Source organism: Erpetoichthys calabaricus, chromosome 2, assembly GCF_900747795.2.
Source record: "Erpetoichthys calabaricus chromosome 2, fErpCal1.3, whole genome shotgun sequence".
Classification (NCBI taxonomy): Eukaryota; Metazoa; Chordata; class Cladistia; order Polypteriformes; family Polypteridae; genus Erpetoichthys; species Erpetoichthys calabaricus.
In genome coordinates this window covers 176,391,815-176,419,406 of record NC_041395.2, presented here as the reverse complement: position 1 = coordinate 176,419,406, position 27,592 = coordinate 176,391,815, and the positions used below count along the sequence as shown (strand labels likewise).

Genomic DNA, 27,592 nt, shown 5'->3' with positions numbered 1-27,592 from the left:
CTTTGTTTTGACCTGTTTTGTTTATTCTTAGTGTGTGTGTATGTATGTATATATATATATATATATATATATATATATATATATATATATATATATATATATATAAATAAAAAAAGAAAATATATAGTCGTCTAAATACATGTAGTGATGGATGTGGCATGGAAAGTTGCACTTTCACTTTCTATGGATGACTTTAATAAAAAGAAAGAACAAACATATGTCAAAGAAATGCTGATTCAAAATGCAAATTTCATATCATACAATACCACAAGTCTTCATAACTATTTATTTCACTAATACAATGGTTCTTTCCCCAGCTAGTGAACTTTGGTCTTTCACATCCTTTTTTGGAAGAAAAGATCCCTGATCTTTCTGCACAAGAACAACTGTCAAGAAGACGCCTTTGAATTTTTTTTTAAAGAATTTTATTGATTTTATTAAGATCAATAACATTCCATACAAGCAAGTCAAGTTTAACAAGACTAGGTTCGAAACAAATCAACCCCCACCCATGAGAAAGAGAGCTAGGCCAACAGAGTAAAGCTTTAAATTATTAAAAGTAAGTTAAATAGATACATTAATAAATGAAAAAAAATTAATAGAATGAAAAAGAGGGGAGAGAATCCACTTCAATTTAAATGCTTATTCTAAAGTGTAATTGATTAGATCCTGTCAGGTTTTGAAAAGGTTTTATACAGATCCTCTAAGTGAGAATTTGATTTTTTCCAATTTTAGATAATATATAAAATCAGTTACCCACTGACTTAAAATAGGTGAGTTAGGATTCTTCCAGCTGAGCAAGATAAGTCTATGTGCCAATAGTATAGTAAAGGCAATTACAGTTTGTTTGTCCTTCTCCACTTTAAGCCCAGATGTTGACTGAGAGTTCCTTTTGCCACTGTACTCTGGGGTCTTTGAAAAGGAGGGACTTTAAAAATGTTTTTATATATTATGGAGATGCTGTCTTTGAATTTTATTGAATCCAACAAGAGAGAAATGGCGTGAACTTTTTTTCCCACCAGAAGATTTATTTGGTTCCTTGCATACCTTTAAGCTTTATTTAAGAACTCCAAAATTGCCTCAATGGAGTTTGGGATAAAGTGTGCTTTTTAAATGGTCTGCTTTTTAGTGTGCTTTTTAAAAGGTCTATTTAACAGTCATTTGTGCAGCACTGAGCTCAGATTGTGTATATGAACAACTTAAGGTGTGGTAAGCTCAAATCCTGAAGAAATATAGAGAGAGACTCAAATATGAAGCACCTGATTCTTGCTCATCCATCCACAGGGAGGAACACTGCTCTGCCTGTAGATAGTTTAATAAAGAAAAGTTGGCTCTAACCTGCTACATTTTTTCCATTAGAAGAAAAAACTGCACTGTGAATAATCATCATCTTCTTCTTTCGGCTGCTCCCATTAGGAGTTGCCACAGCGGATCATCTTCTTCCATATCCTTCTGTCCTGTACATCTTGCTCTGTCACACCCATCACCTGCATGTCCTCTCTCACTACATCCATAAACTTTCTCTTAGGCCTTCCTCTTTTCCTCTTCCCTGGCAGCTCTATCCTTAGCATCCTTCTCTCAATATACTCAGCATCTCTCCTCTGCACAAGTCCAAACCAATGCAATCTTGCCTCTGTAGACCATCCCTTTCACTCTTGGTGATATCCTTCTTTCAGAAATTACTCCTGCCACTCTTCTCCACCCATTCTACCCTGCCTGCACTCTCTTCTTCACCTCTCTTCCACAATTCCCATTACTCTGTACTATCGATCCCAAGTATTTAAACTCATCCACCTTCGCCAACTATACACCTTGCATCCTCACCATTCCACTGACCTCCCTCTCATTTACACACATGTATTCTGTCCTGTTCCTACCGACTTTCATTCCTCTCCTCTCTAGAGAATATCTCCACCTCTCCAGGGTATCCTCAACCTGCTCCCTACTATCGCTACAGATCACAATGTCATCAGCAAACATCATAGTCCACGGGGACTCTTGTCTAATCCCATCTGTCAACCTGTCCATCACCATTGCAAATAAGAAAGGGTTCAGAGCCGATCCCTGATGTAATCCCACCTCCACCTTGAATGCATCTGTCACTCCTAAGGCAGACCTTACCACTGTCACACTTCCCTCGTACATATCCTGTACAACTCTTACATACTTCTCTGCCTCTCCCGACTTCCTCATACAATACCACAACTCCTCTCAAGGCACCCTGTCATATGCTTTCTCCAGGTCCACAAAGACGCAATGCAACTCCTTCTGGCATTCTCTATACTTCTCCAACAACATCCTCAGAGCAAACAACGCATCTGTGGTGCTCTTTCTTGGCATGAAACCATACTTCTGCTCACTAATCATCACCTCACTTCTTAACCTAGCTTCCACTACTCTTTCCCATAACTTCATACTGTGGCTCATCAATTTTATCCCCCTGTAGTTATTACAGTCCTGCACATCCCCCTTATTCTTAAATATCGGCACCAGTACACTTCTTCTCCACTCCTCAGGCATTCTCTCACTTTTCAAGATTCCATTTAACAATCTGGTTAAAAACTCCACTGCCATCTCTCCTAAACACCTCCATGCTTTCACAGGTATGTAATCTGGACCAATGGCCCTTCCATTTTTCATCCTCTTCATAGCTGTCCTTACTTCCTCGTTGCTAATCCGTTGCACTTCCTGATTCACTATCTCCACATCATCCAACCTCTTCTCTCTCTCGTTCTCTTCATTCATCAGCCTCTCAAAGTACTCTGCTCAACACACTCTCCTTGCTTGGGTGTATGTTTCCATCTAGTGCTGGGCGGTATACCGGTTCATACCGAAAACCGCTTTTTATTTTTTTTATGATATGGATTTTTCTTATACCGCAACACCGGTTTAAATTGCCTAAACGATGTTCGGAATGTGGTGCAGCGGGAAACTGTGCAAGTGGGGACCTTTTTCACTGCTACACCGCTAAACACAGATTTGTTGCACTAGGGCTCTTTTTCACTGCTACACCACCAAATAGTGGGTGGTAGCATAGGTATGCCGTGCAGTGAAAATGGACAGAGAGCCGAAAAAAATGAGTCAAGTCTGTCGCCTGGAGATGCTTTAGTTTTAAAAGGTCAGATGTGTAAATACTGTTTCTATACTAGTTTGCCTGGACAAACTGGTGAGGAAGGCAGGCTCTATTGTTGGCATAGAGCTGGACGGTTTGACATCCGTAGCAGAGCAACGGGCACTCAGCAGGCTCCTATCAATTATGGAGAATCCACTACATCCATTAAACAGTGTCATCTCCAGACAGAGGAGCAGTTTCAGCGACAGACTGCTGTCACTGTCCTGCTCCACTGACAGACTGAGAAGATCATTCCTCCCCCAAACTATGCGACTCTTCAATTCCACCAGAGGGGGTAAACGTTGAACATTATTCAAGTTATTGTCTGTTTTTTACCTGCATTTTTTATTACTCTTTAATTTAATATTTTTTGCTGCTGGAGTATGTGAATTTCCCCCTGGGATTAATAAAGTATCTATCTATCTATCTATCTATCTATCTATCTATCTATCTATCTATCTATCTATCTATCTATCTATCTATCTACTACTGGATAATACTGCAAGCCAAGTTGTACTTGTTTTATTTGTTTTCAATACAGTGTAATGTACCTGGGTACTGTGTAATATTGTGACGACATGTTGACTTTATTCTCGTACTTTGTCATTAAAGTAGAACATCGTAAACTAAACTTCATCGTAAAATGAATATTTAATTTACTAGATTTTCTCAAACCCCGTCATAAGTTATATAGCACATTAAATGCTTTGTGTTAAGTGTTCCCCGAGCTTCTTAAACTGACATCCTCTGCACTAAGAGGAGGCACCGGCACCAATCGCTGCACAGAATCCATTCACATGATATTCATGCTCTCTGAACATTTAGAATGCCAAGATAAATACTTGATATAAATAAATACTTGATATAAATTCTAAATGTTCAGAGAGCAGGAATATCATACAGTGAATGGATTCTGTATGGTGATCGCTTAGTGCGGAGGAAGTCAGTTTAAGAAGCGTAGTGATTAACAACTGGGTCGGGGAACACAACACAAAGCATTTAATGTGCTACATTAACTTATGACGGGGTTTGAGAAAATCTAGTAAATTAAACAATGATTTTAGGATGAAGTTTAGTTTACGACATTCTACTTTAATTATAAAGTAAACTATGAGAATAGAGTGGAAATGTCGACTTTAATCTCGACGTATAGTTTTTTTTTTCTTCTCTGTGTCCGTATTTTTTTTTCTTCACCGTGGCCCTAATACGATTCCGCAGGGCTATACCACAAATACAATTATAAATGCAAGTTGCAGTTGTATTATTTATGTATATAGCTTAGCTTGAAGCAAGGTCCATATTAATGCAGTTTGCCTAAATGATAGTTCAATTGGTAAAGATGTCATCACCAAGATTGCACTTGTTTTATTTTATTTTAATTTGGTGAATACTGTGTAATGCACCTGGGCTTTTGAAGCCTTGAAGTAATAGTGCAACTATCAGTAATAATACAATTATTTATTTTATTGTTATTATTTATTAGTTTAAATATTATGCAGTTTAATGATGGTAAAGTTGTTTAAAAAGTCACTTTAACGTGTCAGTGGACAGAGATTGTTAACATTAACAGAAAGTGTAGTTGTTTTACAAAAAATATTTATTTATTCCTTTTCTAAGACATGTTCAGTGCAATACAACTTTTGACAAGCACTTCTGGATATTTTCCTAAGTCTAAATACCTCTTTGGATGGCTGAAAATATGCTGTCAAAATTATAATTTAAGTTTTTGCAAAATTTGTTAAATAAAAAGGTTCTATATTTTGGCTGCATCTGTCATGCAATGTGATTTCCTTCTCTTCATTAGTGCCACCCCCTTGAAAAGTATCACTTTATGGGGCAATGCAAACCTGTATTAATACTTCTGTGCACATTAAAATGTTTTTTTTGTACAATGTACAATGCTCTTGACAGTGGAATAGGTTATTCTTAGCCAGTAATTGCAGTGGAAAATGTGTTTAACATCCACTCATGCATGGGAAAAAAATACCGTCAAATACCGTGAAACCGGGATAATTTAGAAAAATACCGTGATATAGAATTTTGGTCATACCGCCCACCCCTATTTCCATCTTTATCCTTTATCACCCTAACCTGCTGCACATCTTTACCAGCTTGGTCCCTCTGTCTAGCCAATCGGTACAGGTCCTTTTCTCCCTCCTTAGTGTCCAACCTTTCATACAACTCATCATACGCCTTTTCCTTAGGCACCGCTCTCTTCATCTTGTACTCGTCTACTTTCTGCATCTCTCTGACTATCCCACTTCTTCTTTGCCATTATCTTCCTCTATATACTCTCCTGTACTTCCCCATTCTACCACCAAGTTTCCTTTTCCTCCTTCCTCTGTCCAGATGTTACGCCAAGCACTCTTCTTGCTGTCACCCTTACTACTTTTGCTGTAGTTTACCCAACTATCTCGTAGCTCTTCACTACCACCCAGTGCCTGTCTCACCTTCTCCCTAAACTCAACCTTGCGGTCTTCCTTTTTCAAATTCCACCATTTAATCCTTGGCTCTGCCCTCACTCTCTTCCTCTTCTTGATCTCCAATGCTGCTTAACTACACTTTCCCCTGCCACAACTTTGCAGTCTTTAATCTCCTTCAGATTGACTCTTCTGCATAGGATGTAATCTACCTGTGTGCATCTTCCTTCACTCTTGTATGTAACTCTATGTTCCACCCTCTTCTTAAAATACGTATTCACCAGAGCCATGTCCATCCTTTTGGCAAAATCCACTATCATCTGACCTTCTTCATTCCTCTCTTTGACACCATACCTACCCATGACCTCCTTGTCTCCTCTGTTCCCTTCACCAACACGTCCACTGAAATCCGCTCCAATTACCACTTTCTGTCTCTTGGGTACACTGTTCATCACTTCATCCAACTCACTCCAAAAATCTTCTCTCTCCTCCATTGCACACCCAACTTGTGGGGCATATGCACTAACAACATGCATCATCACACCTCCAATTTCCAGCTTCATAATGATTAGTCTGTCTGACACTCTTTTCACCTCCAAAACATTCTTGACATACTGTTCCTTCATAATAACTCCTACCCCATTTCACCTTCCATCCATACCATGATAGAACAATTTGAATCCACCTCCAATCAACCTGGCCTTAGTCCCCTTTTAAAAAACTGCACTGTAATTAAATAGTCAAAAATTGCACATCAGCCCCAGTTCGAACTTGTAAGCAATGACCAACAAGATAAAACTGCTACACTGTTTGAACTAAATGAACATTTTAGACAGTGTTGCATTGTAATTAAGGCTGTAGACTTCAGACTTAAAACCCTGAGGTTGTAGGTTAAAATTCCACTACTGACACTGTGTGACCATGAACCTACTACAGTGGAACTTCGGTTCACGATGATAATTCGTTCCAAAACTCTGGTCGTAAACTGTTTTGGTTGTGAACCGAAGCAATTTCCCCCATAGGATTGTATGCAAATACAATTAATCCGTTCCAGACCATATGAACTGTATGTAAATATATATATATATTTTTTTTTTAAGTTTTTAAGCACAAATATAGTTAAACCATAGAATGCACAGCGTAATAGTAAACTAAATGTAAAAACATTGAATAACACTGAGAAAACATTGAACAACAGAGAAAACTAACACTGCAATAGTTCGCGCTATAGCACAGGGGAAAAAATGAACATTTGAAAAAATCCGGAATTTAATAAACCACCAAGAAAAGTAACATTGCAACAATGCACGCTACGAACCGATCGCTGTAAACAGAAGTGAAAACAAAATCAAGCCCAGTGCATTCTTTAACTGCCTTCCTACCTTATGCGTCCAGCCCCCTCTCTCATCGCGCTGCCTGTGTGTGAGCGTGTCTGTCTCTCTCTCGCGCTGCCTGTGTGTGTGCGTCTCTATCTCGCCCAGCCTGTGTGGGTGCGTCTCTCTCTCTCGCGCTGCCTGTGTGCGTGCGTCTCTCTCTCTCTCGCGCTGCCTGTGTGCGTGCGTCTCTCTCTCGCGCTGCCTGTGTGCGTGCGTCTCTCTCTCTCTCGCGCTGCCTGTGTGCGTGCGTCTCTCTCTCTCTCGCGCTGCCTGTGTGCGTGCGTCTCTCTCTCTCTCTCGCGCTGCCTGTGTGCGTGCGTCTCTCTCTCTCTCTCGCGCTGCCTGTGTGCGTGCGTCTCTCTCTCTCTCGCGCTGCCTGTGTGCGTGCGTCTCTCTCTCTCGCGCTGCCTGTGTGCGTGCGTCTCTCACTCTCGCGCTGCCTGTGTGCGTGCGTCTCTCTCTCTCGCGCTGCCTGTGTGCGTGCGTCTCTCTCTCTCGCGCTGCCTGTGTGCGTGCGTCTCTCTCTCTCGCGCTGCCTGTGTGCGTGCGTCTCTCTCTCTCGCGCTGCCTGTGTGCGTGCGTCTCTCTCTCTCGCGCTGCCTGTGTGCGTGCGTCTCTCTCTCTCGCGCTGCCTGTGTGCGTGCGTCTCTCTCTCTCGCGCTGCCTGTGTGCGTGCGTCTCTCTCTCTCGCGCTGCCTGTGTGCGTGTCTCTCTCTCTCTCTCTCTCTCTCGTGCTGCCTGTGTGCGTGTCTCTCTCTTTCTCTCTCACGCTGCCTGTGTGCGTGCGTCTCTCTTTCTCTCTCACGCTGCCTGTGTGCGTGCGTCTCTCTTTCTCTCTCACGCTGCCTGTGTGCGTGCGTCTCTCTCTCTCACGTTGCACAGGAAATGCACAGGGAGAGACTGAACATGTACAAACCGAAAGGGAAACTGGCTTGTTCGTATACTGAGTGTGTGGTCATGAACCGAGGCAAAAGTTTGGCAAACTTTTTGGTCGTAAACCGATTTGTACGTGTACTGAGACGTTCGTGAACCGAGGTTCCACTGTATACAGAAGAAGAGACAGTGCTGCCATCAGAAAGTAAATTTGTGATGTAATTACACTTCAAATAAACAGCGAACATTTTCTGCAGAAATATATCTAAGTAGCTAAGATAGTAATATTATTACAAACACTTCATGTATGCTACATATCAAAAGTAATACTATATTAATATCAAATACTGGAAACAAACCAAGCTGTGCTCTAATTAACATTCAAATTAAATTTTTACCTAAATTTAAAATGGATTAAGTAGATTTTTTTATATCTGTATGCATAATTGAATATTACAAAGTGCATTACATTTATTTTCTACAACTTATACTGAAAGTAAAATCAAATGTATCAAAATCTCATTTTAAAGTGGGGTAACCCCATGCATCTCAACATGTCTACTTAAAGAACATTTTTCCATTTTTTATTTAAAAAATAGGAATGATTCTTTTTAAGGATTACTGTGAATTCTCTGTGTTTGTGAGACCCTACAGGGACTACTAAAACAGGACATGGAGGGGTATGCCCCTTTTAAAAAGCAGGAGGATGAAAGCTTTAAAATGAAAGACAGTTTACATTTTAAAGAGGTACTACAACCCCAAATCAGAAAAAGTTGGGAAGGTACGGAAAATGCAAAAAATACCCAGTGATTCTTAAATTTATTTTGAGTTCTATTTCATTGAAGACAGTATGAACCCAAGATATTTCATGTTTTGTTTGGTCAACTTCATTTAATTTGTTAATATGTATCCATTTCTTCATTTCAGGCCTGCAACACATTCCAAAAAAAGTTGGGATAGGGGCAAATTAGGGCCAGTAATGAGGTCAAATATTTAAATAATAATGCGATTTCAAACAGGTAATGGTAATCATGATTTGGTACAAAAGCAGTATTCACGAAAGGCAGAGTCTTTGAGGAGCAAAGATGTGAAGAGGATCTCCAGTTTGTCCACAAATGCATGAGAAAAGTATTGAAATATTTAAAAACAATGTTCCTCAAAGAGAGACTGGAAGGGATTTGCATATTTCTCCATCTACAGTGCATGATATCATTGAACAATTCAAGGAATCTGGAGTACATAAAGGGCAAGGACACAAGCTTAAGCTGAACACCCATCATCTTGGATTCTTCAGAAAGCACTGCATGAAGAACCGTCACTCATCAACAGCAGATATAACCATATGGGTAAGGGATTACTTTGGCAAACCTTTGTCAAGCACTACAAAATGGAGCTACATTCACAACTACCACTTAAAACTTTACCATGCTAAAAAACAAGCCTTACGTTAACCATATCCAGAATTCACATTGACTTCTCTGGGCTTGGAGGGATCTGAAATGGACCATCACATGGTGAAAATGTATACTGTGGTCAGATGGTTCAGTATTCCAAATCTTTTTTGGAAGAAATGGATGCCGTGTGCTCCAGACCAAAGATGAAAAGTATCATTCAGCGTGGCGAATTGCTCACATGACTTTAGCTGCAGAGTTGTGTCGCGGTGCAGGAGTTTATTAGCTAGCAAAAGTGCTGTGAACAAGCTGTCTGTTGTTATGGTTCTGCCTTTGTCCAGAAACTGCTCCATAAGCTTTATGACCACAGACTTGGGAAGTCTTTGCCCTGGGTTGTAACTCAAAACACAATTTTCAACAAAATGTTGCCAGATGTCAGAGATCACAGCAAATCTGTCATTTTTCATGTTTTGCACGGGTGTCTTTGTTGTCAAAGTGCAAATGCCGCATGGTAATCTGATAGTGGTCACTGGATCTTTGATTGCCGGTAAAACAAATAGTTCTGAGCAGGCATCAACCACAGCACCAACTGTGGTCATCGCTGCTCTTTTGAAAAGAATGGAGATAAATGCCATCATCTCAGAGAGGGAGTGGTAAAAGTTCATGTGGTACAGCCAACTTGCAAGTACCCAAAATGTACACTGGGTGTTACAGACTCAAATTAAATGTATGTTATTACAGTATATCATAGTGGTAATAGCAGCTCACTACTCAAAACGCAGGCACCCGGTACCTTTGGGTTATAAAGCAGCAGTTCTTACCACTGTATCATTCAAGAACACATATCAACTTCCTGTCAATTGACATTTGAGCTTAGGTTTTTAACTCATTGACAGCAACATGTAAATCGAATGATTTTTTTTTTTCCCTTTGGTTATATTCTTGAATGAAACCACACGTGTTTATTTGATATTTGGACTAAAGTCTTCAAACATTATACACTTCAAGTCATTATTAGTATAACATGGAAAAAGTTTGTTTTAGCAATGTGTTCAGCAGTTGCTGCCACCCTACACTTACACAGATTGTTGCAGACACGGAACACACATGAATTGTATGTATTCCAAATAATGATACATTATTTACCCTATACAACTCCAGTCACCTCACTGCCAGATAAAGAGACTTGAGCTCTGAGAATTTTGCGACTGACTTGGCTCGGGTTGGGTGAGGTGGGGGAGATGGGATAGCAGGCTGCTTGCTGCTTTTTGTTGATCAACACATTTGCAAGCCAAAAAAGACACTGATGGAGAGGTGTGAAGGAATTTAAGGTGACCCGGGATTATGAGTTTTTTTGTAGGCTTCAGGGATTCTAGTGTTAAAACCACTTAGCCATGACATTATGGTAACTAGCAATAGGCTAATCTTACTGAACACAACAGCACACAACACTTCATGAGAACTTTATTACTGAATATGGTTAAGGAGTACATCAGGTAAGCTGATCTGACATTTTTATTAAATAAAATAAAGTGATTTATTTCAATATATTCTTGTTTATCAGGGAGCCAGAGAATAGCAACATGTTCCTTGTTGGTTGGACATGCCAGTAAAAATCTCACGATACTCTGTACAACAGAATTGTATTATGATATGCAATTGTACTGGGAAAACCAACCATTTGCAAATCTGTTAAAAAAAAAAAGTATTGTAGTATGATTGCTGTTCAAGGAAATGTAAAATAAAACCTCCAAAAACTGGCAGTTTAAAAGAGGTATAACTGAAATTCTCTCAGTGTACTGGCAGGTGGAGTTGACAAAAACTTCATCACCAATCATGGTTTCCTCTAATAGGACTGCTTAACAAAAATAAAATAATAATGTGGTGTTAAGGGGAATGTTACATCAGAGTCTCCGTTTACTATCTACATGCAACAGAAAGCCGCTTTGTGGATCATACAGGATCAATGGGCATGTTTCGATAATTGATGAATGGTTTGATGTGGTGAATACAAATGTATTCATGGTATTGTGATGTTTTCATAATTAAGCGTCACATATTCCCCAACGTAATGATACAATACATTTTAAAAGTCTCACATGCCATTTTCTGTGCTTTTTTGCACCTTCACAACAGCATCAGAATGTACGGAAGCGTACTTGAGCCACAGAGGGAAAAAAAAAAAAAAGGTAGGGACACAGTGAAAAGGTCTATCTTGTGATTAAAGTGGAAATTTCGTCTTAAATCTAGAAATGTCCACTTTAATCACTTAGATTTTGTCATTGAAGTAGACCGTCATAATCGCCATCTTAAAACCGGCCCAGTTGTTAATCGCTACATGCTTCTGGTGCTCCCCTCTTGCATTGACAGCAGCGGCAAGCAGCAATTGCAACACAGAACACATTAAATTTATGAAATTCCAGCTCTATGCACATTTAGAATCCTTAGAATTATACTTGCTATCACTTTCATGATGAAATGCATTAAAGTATGTATATTACATTTTACAGATAAATCGTTAATATAAATAATGAATACTATTAATAATTACACATGTGAGAGTGGCACAGTGGCGGAGCGGTAGTGCTGCTGCCTTGCAGTAGGGAGTCATGTCCCTGGTGTTCCCTGTCTGGTGTTTGCACGTTTTCCTGGTGAGTTTCCACAGTGTGCTCTGGTTTCCTTCAAAAAACATGAAGGTTTGGGGATCTGGTGATGCTAAAATGACGCTAGTGCGAGTGCTTCTATTCACCTTGTGATTAACTGATGCCCCATCCAGGGATTGCTTCTGCCTTGTGCTCAGTGCTAGCTGGAATGGGCGCATCCCTGGATTGATGGATGTAATCATTAAACATCCATCCTTTTCAGATATATTGTAGCAAAGTGTCCTCGGAATTTAATGGATGTTTCAGGCAATTCACAACACAGAGAAGCTGAACGTTTTCTCACTGTGATAATATCTTGCACTGACACCTGGCAGAGTCTTCCAGATTTATGTAAATTACGTGCACAAGTATAAACAGTACAATGCTTGCATGGCAGTAGGATCCACAAGCGCACGCATTGTGTTGCGTGAAGTATAAACCTGGCCTATGCCATACAGCTTGCATTGGGCAGGAAAATAATTAAAAAGCAGATAAGGAGGACTTTAAAATCCTAAGATTTATGAATAACTGGTGACTTGACAAAAAACACATTTTATATTGTAATAATTCTTGTTTTAGATATTGCAGTACCTACTCTAGATGTTTTGTGGGGTTTACAGCACCACTTTACTGAAGTTCGTACAATGTGCTTTGACCACACCAATTGAATATTTGCAGAGCACTCACATTACACTTAGTAGCGCACTGTCTATTAGGTAAGTGCATTGTATAAATACACTGAAATGTGAGAATATACAAGATCTTTTAAAGCAATTAGTAATAATTCTCATTAAATAATAAAATAATAATAATTCTTTATATTTATTAAGCGCTTTCTCACTACTTAAAAGGACTCTCCACAAAGGGATGAACCAGGAAGCGAACTTGCATCAACAAATTACTCAGCTTGTCTACAGAGTAAAATCACAGTGTTAATAAATGCTTAATTTGCCTTCCTTCAGTCCCCTGTAATCCTGTACTGGAATATATCAATGGTCGGATTAATAATTTTATAAACATGTTGTTTTGTTTAATTCAACATTGAGACTATTCATTGTGTGAGAACAGAAAATAAAAGTTTACGGCTAAACCAGGGTTGTCCAACTCCTGTCCTGGAAGGCCACAGATTTTCTTTCTAACCATGTTCTTAATTAGTGACCAGTTTTTGTTGCTAATTAACTACTTTTGCCTCAGTCAATTGTCTTTCTCTTACATCAATGGTCTGTGCCTAACTAAGGAAGGCTTGATGTTTCTTGGGAGTGACATTAGTCTAGATATATTTGTAATTACAGCTCTGATTAAAATTCCCACATAGTTGCTGTTACTTTTACACTCGTGTTGATGAGTCTGGTATTCTCAGCCCACCACTTGAAAAAACTAACCATTTTAAACAGGATCAGTTGCACACATAACTGTCATTGACTGAGTAGTCTTATGACACAAGAAGATTCCACTTAATGTAATGGTCACTGAGTTTTCATGATGCAAAAAAAAAAAAAAAAAAAAGCTTTTGGACGAAAGTCCAATTAATACAATTTAAACAATGCATCTAAATGTAATCTAAACAATTTAGAAAATTCACAAGAAAAATTCAGCATATTCAGATATAGATATTAACCTGAAATACAAGCAGTCCCATATGAGCAACTGCCAAGTTGATTTTGGTTCCTTCACGGTCAGCAGCAGGGTGAAAACGGATCCCATACATTTCAAGTTTTCGAGCAATTTCCAGGACCTGGAAATCTGATTCTCCTGGAGTCTGACCCCTATTAAAAGGAAAAAGCAAAAGCAATAATTAAAAAAAACAGATGTGGCTGGCTACAATACTTCCTACCCATCAATACTATACCAAAGTCACGCCTTCCTTTCTCTCCATAAAATTATCTATCCTCCTTTCTTGACAACAGTAATCAACTCATGTAAGCCTTAACAGGTTGCCTTTAAACTTCAAATTGAAGTAATTTCCTTACCAGGGCTTAGAATTTATTTCTGCATATAGATTCGCGTGCAAACGTCCTCTCCTTGCCAATGACCCCTGGTGGTGTTATACACTAGGTCTGGCTTTGTATCTAATTATTGATGCACAGCATCTGCTGCAATAGCTGCAAATAAAAATGTGACTTGATTCCATTGTGTTGAACAGTTCGGAGAAGTTTCCTATAGACTTGTATGCTAGTGGATGTTACTCAGTTTCTTTGGGGTATAAAAAATTAGATTGAATATATCTATTGATACACCTCAAGGCTGTTGCCCGTGACACCTTTAGCTTATGTTATATATAAATCACTGCACAAGTTCAACAAGGACAGACATGTCCTCATATCGCAGACGACTGTCATTGAGCGTATTTACATGCATACACATAATCAAGTTAAGGTGAATAATCTGGTTAAAGTAGAAACCTTGTTTCTTAAAAATCCATGCTCACATGGGCAAGTAATCTTCTGGAGTTCTCCATTGTTAAAACGCTTTGATATCATTAAACTGCACAAACAAAGAGTTAAATGTTGTCATCAGCTACCATGAATCTGAAAATAAGTATTTCACCTGTGATAATTTTTTCTTGTGTTTTATAAATTTGTTTAGTCAAATTGACACTTTATTTATAGGTTTCTGTTACCAGATATCACCCAGCACACTCTTCTCTGCTTGCCTGTGTGATTGAGCTCTGCAAAGGAAGTAATACAAGTGCTGCCTGAATAATAACACAAGTATTTTTACTTTAATAAGATAATTATTGCGTCAGGTTACACAATACATTAAAAATTAATTGGACAATATAACAAACATTATTTTTGAAGTATTACTCTAATGCTCTCTATATTGTGTTGCTGAATTTTGCGCTGCACAATCATCTCATTAACATAAATGTATTCTTTTCTGAAATATTGAGACAGATTTTTTTTAAGACACAAGGAATAAGGAGATTGCAGAACATTTGCCTCCTAAAATATATCTTGCAGACACTTCTACATGTGGCTGTTGAATGTGTGTGCAAAGCAAATAAATGAGCAGGCTTACAGAATGTAATGGCTATGCACAGACAACAAAATCCCTTATCGGTAGCCCATTTAAGGGTTTACATGACCACATAATCAGGTTATTTCCTCTGTTAGTCAGGTTTTTTAGTCAGGTACAATTGCCATATTTCTCTAACTGGAATAAGAGTCTGCATAGCATTTTAGCAAAAACACGGTTGCCGTGAATAACTGGGTTATTAAGGCACATGTAAATGTGCTAATTGATATGTTTTCTACAAGATAAATAGGGCAACCATAGACCTATTGTTGATGAGTTCCTTTTAATTGCAAAACATTTATAAGGATACATCCAGACTACCACATTTTCATTTTACAACAGTTTTTAAATGAAAACGATTTCCTTCTATAATGGCATGTTTTCCATTATTTAGTATAAACAAGGATACTTTTGTAAAAGGCCCAACAACGCATATGACCATGAAAACTGCCTACACTGGGCATGCACACATTGGTGGCAAACTCCTTGAAGGGACTGTGCACTGAAAAATTTAGAGCCCCGTAAATATCAGATTCCTGGCTGCTTTATGTGTTCTTAAAACTATCAGTGCAGATAGGACGTCGATAGCATTTTAGATCTGAGTGCTGCATTTGATACCATTGATCACTCTGGCAGTGTCTTAAATTGAATTCAGTCTTACTTGGCAGGTAGAAAATTTTGTTAATTGTGGTAATTATACTATACAAAGACACATGGTATTCTATATGGTGCTCTACAAGGATGTATCCTGGGTCCACTGCTCTTTTTGTTCTACATGCTTCCATTAGGTCTGATTAACTCAAGGCATAATGTGAGCTACCACAGCTATGCTTATGACACACAACTGTATATATCAATAGCGCCTGATGACCCTGAATCTCTTGGTTCACTGACACAATGTCTTACTTGCGTTTCTGAATGGAGTAGTAGTAAATTTTCTCAAACTAAATAAGGAGAAAATAGAAATCTTAGTGATTGGCAAAAATGAACATAATGAGGGTATTAGAAATAAACTTGATCTATTAGGTTTACAATGGAAGACAGAGGTAAAGAATTTAGGGGTAATTATTGACTCTGACCTAAATTTTAAATCACATATTAATCAGATTACTAGGACTGCATTTTTTCACTTAAGAAATATAGCAAAATTTAGCTCCCTTATAACTTTTCAAGATGCTGAAAAATTAGTTCAAACTTTTGTTTTCAGTCGGCTAGATTACTGTACTTCACTCCTCTCAGGACTACCCAAAAAAGACATCAATTGATTCAAACTAGTGCAGAATGCAGCTGCCAGAATCTTGACTAGGAAAAGAAAATCCAAGCACTTCTCTCCGGTTTTGATGTCACTACACTGGTTACGGTTTACAAAGCCTTAAATAATCTTGCTCCATTCTATATTTCGAAATACCTTACACTTCAAATCGTAACCTTAGATCTTCAGATGAGTGTCTGCTTATAATTCCAAGAGCTAAACTTAAAAGAAGTGGCGAGGCAGCCTTCTGCTGTTATGCAGCTAAAATCTGGAATAGCTTATTAGGTTAATATGGTGGAGCACTTTAAAAAACTGTTAAAAACTCATTATTTTAACATGGCTTTCTCATAGCTTCATTTTAGTTTAACCCTGATATTTTGTATATACATTTAATTACCATTTTTTTTCATGGCTCCGAAATCCATACTCTCTTATCCCCTACTTTCTCTGCAGTTCTTTTTCTGTTTTTTTGTGGTGGCAATCTGCGCCACCACTACCAAATCAAAGCACCGTGCAGTCCCTACACATTGATAGACTGAAGGCCAGAGGTCCACATGACCATCATCATCTAATTCTTCCACGTGGAGCCCGAAAACCATGAGGACTGATTGATATCATTTATGTTAGGTAGAATGTCCAGTGGGGGCTGGGCAGTCTTGTGGCCTGGAACCCCTGCAGATTGTTTTTTTTTTTTCCTTCCAGCCATCTAGAGTTTGTTTTTTCTGTCCTTGCTGGCCATCGGACCTTACTTTTATGCTATGTTAATTAGTATTGCCTAATTTTAGTTGTTCTTTTTTTCTTTCTTCATCTTGTAAAGCACTTCGAGCTAAATCATTTGTATGAAAGCATTCTATATAAATAAATGTTGATGTTGTTGTTGACAGCATAGAAATAGAAAGGAATACTTTATGGAACCAGAGCGAATTGCCCATGTCAAATTAATATGCTGATTACAGCTGAAAGTAACAGTCTTCAGAACTGGCAACTATCACTTTGTTATTCAATAAAAACAAAGCAGATGTTAAAGCGACATTACGAAAAAAGAAATATGTTTAGCTATTTGTTCCTTCACGAGATTACTGATTACAAGAAGTACACATTAATCAGACAGCATCTTGTACCAAAGAACATTTGTAAAACTAACTTAAAAAACTAACTTAAATAAACAAACAAAGTGCATGCAAGCATCTATATCATCGCTTCTCTGTATTGTGCTTTCTGGTCTCTGTCTGTCATGTAATATTGCAAGCTCAGCTACATTCTATACGCATCCACTTCGTTAAGCACCTTGTTTTAATTTTGCTGTGGAATGCGCGTCAACTTATTGAATAGATTAAGTTTAAGTCATTAATGTTGATTAGTGGCTGTCAATGGAGTTATTTACAATTTGATTTTCATGGAGCTCTGAATTTTTCACTACTAAAAGGTAAAACTGGTGGCTACGGGATTTATTACAGAACTGTAGCGACTAGTATGCCTGCATGCAGCATTCAAACTTTACAAAATGCAATGTAGATGCATACAGGTAAGAAGCACAATAAGCTTCATGAAATGTAACTATTTTATGCCCGCTATGTTGGAAAATGTTTTTCTTCCATGAAGGGTGAACAATCAGGGAATGAACCATTGTAATAAGCAGGACCTAATCAGGAAAGAGCCACAAATTAAGCATCACACAATTGGGGTGCAATTAGAGAGTATTGTTTTCGTGAAACCACGTTTATGCCTGTCCACACTGAAATGGTGATGCTACGTTTTCAAAAGTACACGGCTCTGGACAACGTTTTTAAAAGTCTCGTTTTCAGGTGTCTAACACGATGCAATAGTGTGGACGAAAGGTGAAAAAATACACAAATGTATGTTTTTATGTGAAAACTCAATAATGTGGAAGGAACATAAGACAAAGGACATGATTATTGATCATAGGTACTCTCCCCTCTTTCCACCGTCTCAACTTTAATTAAAGAGGAGACAGCAGAGATGGTAGAGCTCAACAAACAGCTGGTGACAATCATTAATAACAGACAGTACTTTTATCTTAACACAGAACAATTTTGTAAAAATGTGCAAATATGGCCTTTCTTTCTTAGGAAACTCAGTTTTAAAGTGCACAATAACTATAATGACACTTTTTTATAATTCCTTTATTGAATCCTTTGTCACATTTGCTTTTATTTCTTGGTTTGGCAACCTCAGCATTAAGAATACAAACCATGTTAACAAGATTGTAAAAACTAGCAGTACAGTTATTGGTTTACAGCAGACCTCTGTCATTGAGCTGTATTAAAACAGGTTAAAAAAGGCAGCCAGCTCAATTCTGTCAGTAGCCATCCTCTTTTCTCTACATTTCAGCTGTTGCCAGCAGGCTGCAGATGATATAGGTTTCTAAAGGTAAAGAGCAACAGATTAAGGAACTCTTTTATTCCCAGAGCCATAAACATTTTGAATTCTTTTACAATAATACTGCTAAATTCTGAATTATTACTTTTTGTACTGTTAAAGATAACTAATAATATTTGTACTAATATTATGCGTACTTATGATAACACTAGTCATCAGCTATTGTGTCATTGGTTATTTCCTTGTACAGGTGTAGCAATATCGTGTATTTTTGTACTATACTGCTGCAAACAGATTTCCCTCTGTGATAATAAATTCTACCCACTTACCTATCCTTCCATCCATCATTACTATGATATCACACTTTATTGGTATGTGTCCTCTACCTTATGCTGACACTGTTAGTTAGGGTTAGACTGGGGGGCTCGAGGGTATTTTTGGGTGGTGGTTAGGGGATAAATTGGAAAAAAAAGGCTAACTTTTACAAGTATCATAAATTTACACCTGATCTGATGCTGTTCGTTTTCAAATAATATTGCACTAGTGCGATGATGTTTTCTGATTGGTACTATTCAGGTCATAAAATGATTTCTTCAAAATGTCACATATATTTGTCTCATTCTTCCCCTCCAACCCCCAAGTGCTGTGTTGACATCATGGACCAGAAGGCGTTAGCTTAATCAGTGTTTTCAGGAACTTGCAGGTGGCCAGTTGCTGTGTGCTACAACATGCTTGACCTGGCGGCGATCAACACATACGTACTATGTAAGGCATGCATGGGTCCACTGAAAAAAGAAGAGCGTTCTTTGCTCACCTTGCAGAGGAACTTCTGATGCTGTTTGTTTTTTAAATAATATTGCATTAGTGCAATGATGCTTTCTGATTGGTACTATTCAGGTCATAAAATGATTTCTTCAAAATGTCACATATATTTGTCTTTCTTTTTTTTCCCAGTGCTGCATTGACATCATGCACCAGAAGGCATGAGCTCATTCAGTGCGAGCAGGAGCACGCTGGTGGCCGGTTGCTTGTGCTACAACAAGCTTGACCTGGCGGCAATCAACGCACATGTACTGTACAAGGCATGCACGGGTCCACTGATAAAAGAAGAGCGTTCTTGGCTCACCTTGCAGTGGAACTTCTGTCATTGCTTCTTACAAGAAAAGGCGATGGATAAAGCAAATGAGAATGCAACATCGACAAGCTTCTGTTCCAAGACCGCCGCTTTCCCCAGGAAAGCAAACTCAGTGAGTGTCAGGCACTCCTTCAGTTTAACAGTACAAAAGAAACACCACTGTGCATCAAAATGTGGATATTGGGCAAAATCGGGTTTTTTACTAAAACATGAAAAACGTTTCTGTTTTAACAATGTGTTTACATAGATTGTTGTAGACACAAAACACACATGAAATTATTTACTCTATACAATTCTAGGTAGCTCACTCCCAGATAATCAAGGCTTGAACTGGGACAACTTCTTGCCCGTTCTGCGGTGATGGGGGGGGATGGTATAGCAGGCTGCTTGGGCTTAACGACACATTTACAAGACAAAAGACGCTGACAGAGAGGTGCGAAGGGATTTAAGGTGGGCCGGGTTTACAAGTTTTTCCGTAGGCTCTGGTAATTCTAGTGTTAAAGGAAAAACAAAAAAAGATGCATTTACGATAGAATAAAACTGCTAACTTACAGGTGTCTTAGGTGAAATTCCATGATTTTTTCCTGAAGGTGATCCTGTTTTGGAAGCAACTTGCTGATTTTTAGGTGTTCCCGATCAGTTGCCTCATCAAAGTCACCAATTTCAGCTAAGTAAAGGAAAGCAAACATTCTTTACAACTACAACTTACTTCAAAATGAGCAGCAACTATACACACAACTTTAATTAAAAAAAATCAAAACGAGAAAAATCTGAAAGATTATCTGATTTCGTATATATTCATTTAGTGCAAACAAATCCACAGTAGCCTTTTCTAAACTAAGCCCCAAAAATCTGACTATCGGTACCAGTAATGTTTGGCTTAATCACTAAGTGCTTATGTCCCATGATTTAATATAAATTCAGCAGGTTTGATGAGTGCAGCAGAATAGTATGTCAGTCCCTTGCAATGTCATACTTTAAAGAAACACTCCAACCAAAATCATATTTTTTATATATTACTTACCCCATGTGATTTGTGAAATAGTTATGTCATATTTTCATGGAAAATGGAGATCAGCATTTAATAGTATGGCCCAATGTTGGTCTTCCTAGATGACCATTCCTTCAGAAAGTTTCATTCCTTACTCCACAAAAACATGACATTTAAACTATTTCTCAGATATCACAAAGAATTAGATGGTCTAAGTTTAAAATAAAAACGTAGATATCACTTTTGGGTGGAGTATTCCTTTAAAGCAACTAACCAAAGCCCAATTAAGTCTGTGATGCTTGAACAAAATACATATCTCAAATAAATATTGAGTCGTCAAAAACACTGCTAAACTTTAATGAAATATAACACAATTGAATCATTCCAAATAAAGTAAAATGTCTGCTGGCTTAATGGATGTAGATTTGAATGCCTACAGTCTGTTCACTGTGCAGCAACCTAAATTATAAATCTCCACATTTATTTAATGCAACTTACATTCAATTAAAAGTTTAAAAAATAAATTCCTAAAAGCACATGCTAAACAGAAGGCTTAATTTAACCCTGTAGAGAAATAATTTCAAAGTTAATGGTCAACATATTCCATACATTTTATTAAAAACAAATAGAAAAAACATGCTAAAAATATCTTATGAGTATTGTATTAGTTACAGTTTTTAACAGTAGATAGTATATTATCAAGTGTGAAATAATATTTAAAGACAATTCTGAATCACAGTTCCTAGGTGTTACTGGTGGTCGTACACACTTTTCATTATTTTGTAACCAGTTTTGTCTTTTAATCATACACTTTTAAAAAAAAAAAGTTCACTTAAATTAAAGAGTGTACTTAACTGAACAGCACAAACAAATGACAGCCTTGTAAAACATGCTGATCAAAATCACATTATTTACCAGAGCTTTAACTGTTCTAAGTTTTCATAATGAGCATCTATATATATAAAATCCCTATGTGCGTCTAGGTGTCAGTGTGTGGGTGTCTTCTGATGAAGTGCGCATACGCGGGGCACGGTGTGATGTGCGATATTACTGTCAGAGAAAGTTAGAGGCGTTTAACGGAAATACAAACCAGTATTACTGCGAGAGGAAATTAAAGGTACACAATACAGTGATGCATATTACAGCCACATACAAGCCAGTATTACTGTCAGAGGAGATTAAAGGCATATTACCGACGCGCACGCCTGTATTACCGCCAGAGAAAATTAAAGGTATATTACGGACGTACAAGCCAGCGGACGTACAAGACGGTATCCTTCAATAAGGGCGTGCACAGGCATCCTTCAATAAGGGCGCGCACAAAAAGGCGAGCCTCAAAAGGGCGACCCTCAATTGGGCGCAGCGAATAAAGGCGCGCATAAATAAAGATCTGCACCTTTGTTGCTCTTCACATATTCCAGAGCCATTTGAACTAAATTATTTACGAACGCCTTTATTCGCCGCGCTCAATTGATGTCGCCCTTTTGAAGCTCGCCTTTTTGTGAGCGCCCTTATTGAATAGAGCCGTACAAGACAGTATTACTGTCACAGAAAATGAAAGACACACTATACACGGCGGCAGCCCACGAAGAACGGTCAGCTCAGCAAGTAAACATCAACAAAAGAAAGGCTGAAAGAAAGAAAAATACGACCAACAAAAAGAATGAGGTCAAAGTCTCTTGCCATTTAATATAGACTGTTCCTACTAATGTTTATGCACTACTGTTCTAGCGCCCGTTATTGTAATGGGCTAAATGACTAGTTTCTATATAAAAGTATTGGGTAATTCAAAGATGGGAAACTAGTAACAATAAAACCAAAACCAACACAGAAACATAACCCGTACAAAAAAAGTTATGTTCCCTTAACTTTATGTTTCGGTGTAGATTTTACTGTAGCGCTTAAAAACAAATTAGGAAATCCAGTAACTTGCAGAAACTTTACAAACGAGGGGCAGCACACCATACCTCCTTGTGGAAATCAATTATTGAAACGTGTTATTTCTGGAAACAAGATAAGTGAAAGTTTTGAAAACTGACATTAAAAGTAGTCATTCATCCTTTGTGCGCAGTTTGATGGTTATCCACTTTGAAGTCAAGGCAAATATTAAGATTCAAACTTAATATTGACTAAAAAATATTTGACTAAAAATGTGTATAATCAAATACAAGCTAAATATTCTGAAGCATACTATTAATGTTAATATTTTTATGTTTTTCCCCACAGTGCATCTGCAAAGTATGCTTATGACTCCTGCACCATTGCTTAAAATAAACAGATGAAAAAAACAGCCATCAAACTACAGTAATCCCTCCTCCATCGCGGGGGTTGCGTTCCAGAGCCACCCGCGAAATAAGAAAATCCGCGAAGTAGAAACCATATGTTTAAATGGTTATTTTTATATTGTCATGCTTGGGTCACAGATTTGCGCAGAAACACAGGAGGTTGTAGAGAGACAGGAACGTTATTCAAACACTGCAAACAAACATTTGTCTCTTTTTCAAAAGTTTAAACTGTGCTCCATGACAAGACAGAGATGACAGTTCAGTCTCACAATTAAAAGAATGCAAACATATCTTCCTCTTCAAAGGAGCAAACAAACCAACAAAGCTGTTGAAGGCGGCAGCTCACACCCCCACCGTCAGGAACAGAGAGAGAGAGAGAGAGAGAGAGAGACAGATAAAAAAATCAATACGTGCCCTTTGAGCTTTTAAGTATGCGAAGCACCATGCAGCATACTTAAAAGCTGCACACAGAAGGTAGCAACGTGAAGATAATCTTTCAGCATTTTTAGATGAGCGTCCGTATCGTCTAGGTGTGCGAACAGCCCCCCTGCTCACACCCCCTACGTCAGGATCACAGATAGTCAGCGCAAGAGAGAGAGAGAAAGAAAAGTAAGCTGGGTAGCTTCTCAGCCATCTGCCAATAGCGTCCCTTGTATGAAATCAACTGGGCAAACCAACTGAGGAAGCATGTACCAGAAATTAAAAGACCCATTGTCCTCAGAAACCCGTGAAGCAGCGAAAAATCCGCGATATATATTTAAATATGCTTACATATAAAATCCGCGATGGAGTGAAGCCGCGAAAGGTGAAGCGCGATATAGCGAGGGATTACTGTAATGTGTCCCTTAAAATAGCCCTATAAGAAAATTCAGTTGCCACCTAAGAAGCAGACATTACCTCAAACTCCAGGGTGCCAGAGGTATCTAAAGAACTACTAACACTGTAAAGACCCTTTAAAAACCATTAAGCTCAGAATCTGTCATGGCTGTTTTCTGCTGCTTTTATTTAACATGACATAACTTTATCCTAGTTCACTCAATATTCATCTTCAACTCCATACATTTCTCTGGTCTGTACTTTGTGGAAAAGACAATGATGTGTAAATAAGCTACAGCACAATAAGCTTCAAATTTCAATCTAATTTTTACTAAACTATATACTTTATTATTTTTATAAGAGTTACAACAAGCTTCAAGTCACCATAAGTGATACACAATGTATAGACAAACAAAAAATGATCATCAAATGTCCACAGCTAATATGAATTACTTTAGAGTTTCAAGGTAATAAAAAAAAAAAACTATTCATTTTCCCGGATTTTATTGGTTTCACATAATCAGTGTTTACTCAACAGTTATTCTATATGTGTTAATGAAAAACAATACCAAAAAAAACATGTATGTACAGATGCATGTAAAACATACATTGTAACAAAAACATTACAATATTGTGATAAGTTACTCATTTGTTTGAACTATAGTAGGCTCCCATTCCCCATGATCCTACTCAGGATTAAGCCAGCTTCAAAAATAGTATGGTACAATATAGAAGCCTCAACATGCACAGGAAGACGAGTACAACTGGTCCGATAGCTCTTCTCAGAGCAGAGGATGATATACAGTTTATTGGCACTAAAAGTGGATTATCAGGCAGATGCAATGTGTTATAGCCATAATCCTATAGGCATTAGAAAACCTAAAATCCTTTCTTTTTATTGGATAAAAGACTGTCTGCTGAAAGAAACGCAGTCAGAGGTATATAGACAAAAACTACACACATCCTTTGCCACTGTCCTACCATTCTCACTGGCACTCAGATGGGTCTGTCACCTATAAAATTTGCTTTTAAGTACATAGTTCAAAAAATTTGAGTAACTCCATTCAAGAAATAACGTGTTTTATTGTTATTTGCATATTAACTCTTTAAAGGGCTGAATATTTTTCCCCAAGTAGGCCACTTTTTTGAAAGGCACACAAAGCAATGGCTTGACACAGAAATCAACATAAAACATCTGTTGCTGCGTGCCGTGGCCGCCAGTTCATCAAGAATGCGTACCAAGTTAGCTTCCATGCAGTCTTTGCAGGGCAGGGGCAGCAACAGTAGTGCATCTGGTTTGTACCTCTTGTCATCTTAAGTGGCGGTCCTCCCAGATGTATGTTGTCATAGGCACAGAAACTACAAGAACATGTTCAGCACCATGATCAGCTGATGCTGGTGCCTTACATTTGTTTTCAATCACTTGTAACAAAATAAGAGTCCTACAAAGTCAAAGTCCAATTCAATGATAATATGCAAAATGTCCACCACAGAGTATTTTGCTTTATGCATTTGTTTTGATTCCTTGCCAGATGCTGATGCCATTTTTGCTGTTGTTTGCTCCTTACTATTCACACAAGCAGTGAATCTAGGTTAAACCAACAAAGTTAACTTTCCTTCTAGCAAAAAGAGTCCAACTAAAACATAGCAGCAGATTTTGTTACCCTTTACAGTTGTCAACCCCTCTTTTTGACAAAAGTCGACATCTGTCCTGAAAGATTTAAAATGCTTCAAAAAAACAAAAGGATTTTAAAGAGCAAATGCTGGCAAAATTGTAGATACTCCTAAATTAATGATCTGACCATTTTTATGAGGGAAGAGCTTAAAACGAACTATACAATTTTTAACCACATTCATATTAAAATACAGTACTGCATCATACTACAAACTAGGACTGTCTCTTTAACTTCAGGTATAAAACTCTTTAAATCTAATTTACTAAAAGAAAATTACCCAATTTAAGTTAATCATTAAAAATGAAGTGTGCAAAAACGCAACTCAGTTTGGGAATGTCTTTTTGTGCAAAAGTTCACTGCAAACTGTGTAATTCTGAACTGAAATATAAAAGCAGCACATCTATAGGGCATTACCACACATGAAACAAGTACTCCGCTTATGTGGTAAAAGTACACCAAACTACCATATCAGCAGCAATAGTAAGGAAAAGTTGCCGACCAGTTAACAGATTAAATCACACAAATGATGCATACAGTGACGGAAAAAGGCATGTTACCAGTCACATGGTTCAAGGCAAAAGCTTTCAGTGGCTAATTAAGTTGAGTCGGCATACCACATTCAACTTCAACTATCAGTTGTATAAAAATACGGAAAACTTCTGGACAAGGTTATAAACAAAGAACTATATTACACAATTATGCCATTACACAGATGATGACTGACAGATATAATTGGTGGTACTACAGCCAGGTATACAGTGGACAGTTAACTGCTTTTTTTGTAGACCTGGAGGGTTAAGATTTCCAGGCTTAATGATTGAACTCTGAGTTGCCATCAATAGCAAATTTAATATACATGTTAAATGTGGCAGGGGGATGCTTGAGCATGATTAGAACATCAATGACATCAAATTGGATGCTCTTAAGTGCTGAGTTGACTGTAAACAAGATGCAAACATACAGGTTGCACTAACATAAATAAAGAACCAAACCCAAATGTGTTCTAGTCACAGAGCACACTCATACACAAACACAGACACACCATGACAGTCACCAATTAACTTAACGCAAACTGCATTGTGATGAAATGGAAAACCAGGACAACTGTCCTTCTAATACAGTACACAAAGTAAAATACAGAGTCTGTAATGAGCATCTTTAAACATTAATACATACACTGCAAAAGGTGAGAAGCAATGAGAGCAGCTGTGTTATCACTGCAGAGTAGCTTGTTTTCTAGCAAGTCTCTCTTAATCTGGAGTGCAAATAAGTACCTGATGACAGAAAAACAAAGTTTTCAACATAAATGCAATGTTAGCTTTCAATACCTTTGATATAATCATCAATAATCAGAATAAACAAGACAACATTTTTTATTGCTCAGGGTATACTAATGGCAACTAATGTACAGATGACAGAGTACATTTTCCAAGCAGTACATTGACACATTTTACTAATCTACCTATTTAGACAAAACTAGGTAAATGGCAGGATCCAGCTCTGTATGAGATCCCAATCCAGCATATGATACATTAAAATCATGCTTACATCCAAATTAAATCATATACGTACAATAAACCTAACCTAATGCATTTGAGATTAAAACAAAAGCCATTCTTGCTACTGCAGCCCTGTACACAATTCAATGTGTTTGAAACTTATCATTTAAATACTAGTCCTAAACAAAGTTAACCTTCAGATTACTGGTGTTGCAGGCTCAAATGTGAGAATTGTAACACAGGCAAAAGAAAGGGTAAAATGAAATAGATCAATAACAGGAGCAACCTGGATGTGGGTGGGTGTGGCGGCTTATAAACATATTCATATGACACATTTAGCATCTGTATAGTAAGACAACTAATTAATGCTAGTGATTGGAGTATATGGATATAGGTTTAAAAGGATTGTGCTGCAAATCTTAGCTGCCTATTCATTTAAAGCAGAAGTACCTAGTGAGGAATTACTGTTACTGTTATGCATGTGTGACCAGGGTGCAATGAATGGCAGCTTCAGGATTTGTAGGGCAAGCCCAAAACTGCTAGGATTGTGTGTAGAAGTCAAATGAATCCATTATACATTTGCCGGGAAGTAGCACAAGCAACATTAGTATTTTGCCTAATTTTCACAGAGGTCACACAATAACAATACACCAAAGTTCAAAATACTATAACATAATAAAGAATTTTTGTTTCCCTTAAAGGAGGGCTAAAAAAAAAAAGTAAAGAAGCATCCATTAAAAATATTTATCTCTAACAAGAAAGCAAA

General features: G+C 37.9%; 1 protein-coding gene across 4 annotated transcripts in view; it reads right to left on the bottom strand.

Moving 5' to 3' along the window:
• farp2 (FERM, RhoGEF and pleckstrin domain protein 2) overlaps nt 1–27,592 on the bottom strand; it is a 353,551-nt gene that overhangs the window by 258,094 nt on the left and 67,865 nt on the right. For all 4 annotated transcript variants that reach the window (XR_007934097.1, XM_051922727.1, XM_051922728.1 and 1 more), the window contains exons 6-8: nt 26,504–26,601; nt 20,112–20,226; nt 13,433–13,580 (exon numbers count right to left, since the gene is read on the bottom strand). Coding sequence is in view for 3 of the 4 variants with exons in the window: in XM_051922727.1 (XP_051778687.1) it covers nt 13,433–13,580; nt 20,112–20,226; nt 26,504–26,601 (361 nt within the window). In the remaining variant the exon portion in view is untranslated. The remainder of the gene's footprint in view (nt 1–13,432; nt 13,581–20,111; nt 20,227–26,503; nt 26,602–27,592) is intronic.